The 4834-nt window shown below is 37.0% G+C and overlaps 1 protein-coding gene across 1 annotated transcript in view; it reads left to right on the top strand.

Annotated features, from left to right (window-relative positions):
* flnbb (filamin B b) overlaps positions 1-4834 on the top strand; it is a 22402-nt gene that overhangs the window by 11309 nt on the left and 6259 nt on the right. The window contains exons 9-19 of the mRNA XM_016464948.1: positions 523-636; positions 726-869; positions 1390-1468; positions 1884-1996; positions 2074-2650; positions 2754-2862; positions 2951-3108; positions 3810-3911; positions 3999-4107; positions 4193-4386; positions 4466-4589. Coding sequence (XP_016320434.1) covers positions 523-636; positions 726-869; positions 1390-1468; positions 1884-1996; positions 2074-2650; positions 2754-2862; positions 2951-3108; positions 3810-3911; positions 3999-4107; positions 4193-4386; positions 4466-4589 — 1823 coding nt within the window. The remainder of the gene's footprint in view (positions 1-522; positions 637-725; positions 870-1389; positions 1469-1883; positions 1997-2073; positions 2651-2753; positions 2863-2950; positions 3109-3809; positions 3912-3998; positions 4108-4192; positions 4387-4465; positions 4590-4834) is intronic.

Here is a 4834-nt window from a genome sequence, read left to right as displayed (position 1 = left end):
CCTTCGTTCATCTTTGGAAAGCAAATTAAGATATTTTTGATGAAATCCGAGAGCTTTCTGACCCTACATAGACAGCAACACAGCTACCACGTTCAAGGCTCAAAAGTAGTAAGGACATTGTTAAAATATCGTTGCGCACAAAAAGTATTTTCGTAGCTTCATAAAATTACAGTGGAACCACTGATGTCACATGGACTAGTTTAACAATGTCCTTACTACCTTTCTAGGCCTTGAACGTGTCAGTTGTGTTGCTGTCTATGCAAGAAAGCTCTCGGATTTCATCAAAAATATCTTAATTTGTGTTCCGAAGATAAACGAAGGTCTTACAGGTTTGGAACGACATGAGGGTGAGCAATTAATGACAGAATTTTCATTTTTGGGTGGACTATCCCTTTAATCTGTTTTGCAGACATGTGTCTAGTGTGAGAGCCCTTGCTCTTCTCAGAGAGATCCATTTTATATGAATGAGATGTTTTCATTAGATGTGAAATTATATCATTAGTTATGCATGTTGGGTTTCAGGTGAAAGTAGAAGGACAAGGTGTTTCCCAAACTGGCTGCATATTGAACCTTCAAACCGAATTCACAGTAGATACCAGGCGAGCTGGTGAAGGAGAACTTAAAGTTTATGCTCGGGTATTAAATGCAGTAAAATATTTATGAATTTTCTTCCCATTTAAATTAAAAGCTATTTTAATTTTCAGAGTGATTTGACTTCTTCACAGAGAGCAGATGGAGAGTTTGTAGATGTTATTGTTGCTTCTGAACAATCTGGTGTCTTTGTCTGCTCCTACATCCCTTCATCTCTCTCGAAACACACCATTGCTGTGGCTTGGGAAGGAGTCATGGTTCCCGGCAGTCCTTTCATTGTGAGTGCATATATTGATCTTGGAAAATAGTGGTAAACATGATCGTATAATATGAAGGGATAATGTAAAGCTATGAGAATGTGATGTACAACAACAACAACAACTAAAGCTCATTCTGATGCATTTCATTTACATGGTCTAATGAAGTTAAAGAAAACTCATTTTCCCCAATTTGGTTTGCATCATGTTGCATTAATGTTCCAGCATCTGTTGCCTTATTGAAATTCCATTTCATCTCGCAGTGGCTTTAAACCTGTCTGGTGATGATGTACTGCTGCTTAATGCTGCAGCCAGAGCTCACAGGAATGTAATAGGATGTTTATTACTCTATTTGTACTGGCATTCCCTCTGTCAAGAGGGAATTGAAACTATGCTTATTGAAATCACATGTGAAAAAACATGTATTAAAAAAATGAGACAATGAGCACTGAAATATATAGCTGTAATCTTCAGTTCTTTGGAAGCCTGTGATTGCTGCACTGTAAGATTTTGTATGATCTCTGCGTCATTGCTGTTTCAGGTGACACCTCGCAGGATTAAGATTACACCATGTAGCCCAGTCTTGTTTAAACCAGATGGATCGGAAATGTATTACTCTGGTAAATTTAAAGGAACAGTTTTTCTAAAAATTCCAGATCTGTATGGTGGAATGCAAAAGGAAAGGTTTTGAAGAATCTTCACATAGCTTAGTGTATGGAACAATCAGTTTCTGAATAAAAACTGAATTAGATTTCAAATTGTTAAAAATAATAGATTAAAAAAATAGACACATCTACAACTCTTTTATTTTATGCATGTCTAAAAACGTAGGTCAAAGTAACAAGAATACATTGATAACAATATACATTTACATTGCATTAAAAAACTTATTCCATTTGTTTTTCTTTATCTTTTTGCCAAATACTTTTCTTTACTCATTTACCAATCGAGATGATAAAATGTGAGTTTGGACAATTCAGTCATATGGTTTTGAACAACATGATTAATGATTTTAATATATGTGATTGTGTGTAGATGACGAGATGGACCTTGATGAAGACTTTCCAGAGAACGTACGGCCTGGTGGCCATGGAGAACTTGTTATGAACATAGTCAGCCCATCAAACATCCAAGCCGATGCCACTAAGGTATTGAGTCTTACACATTTTATGCATTCACTTGAAGCACTTGAACAGTGTAGTATCAGATGTTGTTTGTTCTTCAGGTAAGGGCTCATGGTCCAGGCCTAAAAGAAGGTTTTCTTGGAGAACAGGCGGAGTTTATCATTGACACAAGCAGAGCAGGCAGTGGAAGACTTGCCATAAGAGTGGATGGACCCTGTGAAGTTACTCTACAATGTCTGGACAATCAAGATGGCACTTGTACAGTGTTTTACCTTCCCACAGAGCATGGGATGTACAAAATAAATGTCCTTTTTGACAACTCTCACATAACTGGCTCTCCATTCCAGTCTGTTATACAGAAGCCGATTGACCCCTCTAAGGTTTTGGTAACAGATCTTGATCTGCTACAGGGGAAAGTCGGTGAACCTTGCATTGTAAATATAAACTGTCCAATGGCAGGATCTGGAGCTCCATCTGTGCAGGCTGTCTCTGACTCAGGAGTCATTGTCCAAACTGAAGTGAAGGAGAATGAAGACGGCACCTACACAGCTGTTTATGTGCCTCTAACTGCAGGCGTATATACGCTGCTTCTGAAATATGGAGGAAAGGAGGTGCCCTTTCGTAAAGTTATGGTGAATCCAAAGGTCTACAAAAGCCATGTAAAAGTGAGCAGACAAGGTAAAAAAAAAGACCCCTATAGGTTTGTCAAGTTGCCGTTGGTTTGAATTCGGATTATATTTGTTTTCTTGACTTTGTCTTCTCATCCGTTCTGTTGTTTCAGGCGTTGTGGTTAGTGATTGGGAAACTGACACATGTCAAGTTGTTGCAAATGGTTTGGGTCTCCAAAAGGGCCTCACTGGACATCCTAATGTGTTTCGTGTAAACGCCAGGTAAGAGGAAGTTCATTTCAAATATGCATTCAGAGCCAAAAACGACTGGCAACCCCATTTGATCCATAATGTTTCTCTTTCTCAGCAGATCTTCAGTTGATGATCTGGACATAACAGTGGAGGGTCCGTCTGAGTGTCAGGTGACATGTAAAGACAGCGGTGAAGGCATGTATAATGTGGAATATTATCCTTCAGTGCCTGGTGACTATAAGATCACCATTACCTGTGGAGAGAATCACATTCCAGGTCAGCTTTACATTCACGAGAAACAATTGCTATTTTCCTCTATTTTATTTACTTCTATTATATGAAATAATTCCTAGCACAAGAAGGTATAATTTCAATTCTAGGTATGATCAAGTTGCTTTTACTAGGTGCTATTTAGGTCATTAGGTCGTTAATATTTTACAGTACTGCACTGTTTTTATTGTAAATAGACTATTTTTATTGAGAGATTTGTTTAACTGGTGAATTAAAAAAATTAATTTAATTTAAATTTATCTCCTGAATGTATTTTAGAATTTTTCCTTTTTTCATAAGATTTATTTTTGGCATTTTCGCCTTTATAATGATTGGAAAGATCAGAGCTGACAGGAAGCGAAGTGGGAGAGAGATGGGGGGACGGGTTCAGAAAAGGTCCTCAAGTTAGGATTCAAACTCAGGATGCCCGTAGCACAACGGCGCTGTATGTCGGCGCACTGCCAACATGGCTATCAGAATTAATCCAACTTAGAATTTTGTCTTGAATTAATCCTAAATATTATATATAGTTTTGTTGATTGTATGACATTTGTTACCCACTTTTTTCTCACCATGATGATTGCATTGCTGCTAACATTTTTTTAACATATATACACACATACATATATACACACATATACACGCGCACACACACACACACTTAAATGAAACCGATGTTTTACACAAATGCTGTCTAAATTCAACAGGAAGTCCATTTATTGCATCAGTGAAGGATGTTTCAAGTACTGCAGACTCTGGAGTCTGTCTGCAGTCAGGGATTTGTGTATCTTCAAATACTGATACTCATGGTAAGTATTTGTATTTTTTTTTTTTCTTGAGATTAAATGTGTCCAACACAAGAACTCATGTCTACATATTTGGCACAGGTACTGAAGTGCCAGAGATCAAATACAGTGGAGATGAGATTTACAGATCAAGTCCACCTCCATCAATGGAAGACACAGATTCCTTCATAGATCCTCAGAGACCTTGTGGAAGCAGCAGGTTAGACTATATTTTTTTCAATGTAAAACAATGTTATATGACAATTATCTGAACACCTATATTCTCTCTACTCTTTTAATTGTAGTCCCATCCAGTTCCAAGTACTGCCTAATTGTGACCGTAATACAGAGCTTCCCTCATCTCGTGGTGGGAATATGGCAAAGGTTATTATTCCTGGTATTAAAGGTGGAGTCTGTGGTAGAACCCCCCAAAGTTTTACGATTGACTGCAGTAGCAGTGGAGAAACACCAGGGACTGTTGCTGTGGTGAGACCTGATGGTGAGCACAAAGTAAAATGATTAAGCTTGCAAGCATTGGGAAAATCATTTTTGAGAAGCTTTGAATGTTTGCACTGTAGGTTCCATAGAGCTTCTGGAGGTGACAGACAGTGGGGATGGCAGTTATACTGTTGTCTATTTGCCCACCATGGATGGCTGTCATGTATTAATGGTGAAATTCACTAATGATGAGAGTTTTCATCGGTGAGACATGTTTTTATTTTATTTTTTGCAGGGAATGTGTTAAATTTTGTGGGTTATATGTTTATTCCAGGTAAAATGTTTTTTGTTTTACTTGACTAGCATCTCTAAAAATAATAATAATATTTTTTAATTAATGAAGTATGTTTAAAAATAGTTCTAAATTATTTACTTAAATATAGTTATATTAAATAATAATTTAAATACATTTATTAAATATTTTTTATTGTGACTTCCATCATTTTTAT

The sequence above is a fragment of the Sinocyclocheilus anshuiensis genome, unplaced genomic scaffold (genome assembly GCF_001515605.1).
Source record: "Sinocyclocheilus anshuiensis isolate Anshui unplaced genomic scaffold, SAMN03320099.WGS_v1.1 scaffold1053, whole genome shotgun sequence".
NCBI lineage: Eukaryota > Metazoa > Chordata > Actinopteri > Cypriniformes > Cyprinidae > Sinocyclocheilus > Sinocyclocheilus anshuiensis.
The sequence above is the reverse complement of the archived record's forward strand: the minus strand, read 5'-3'. Positions and strand labels throughout refer to the sequence as shown.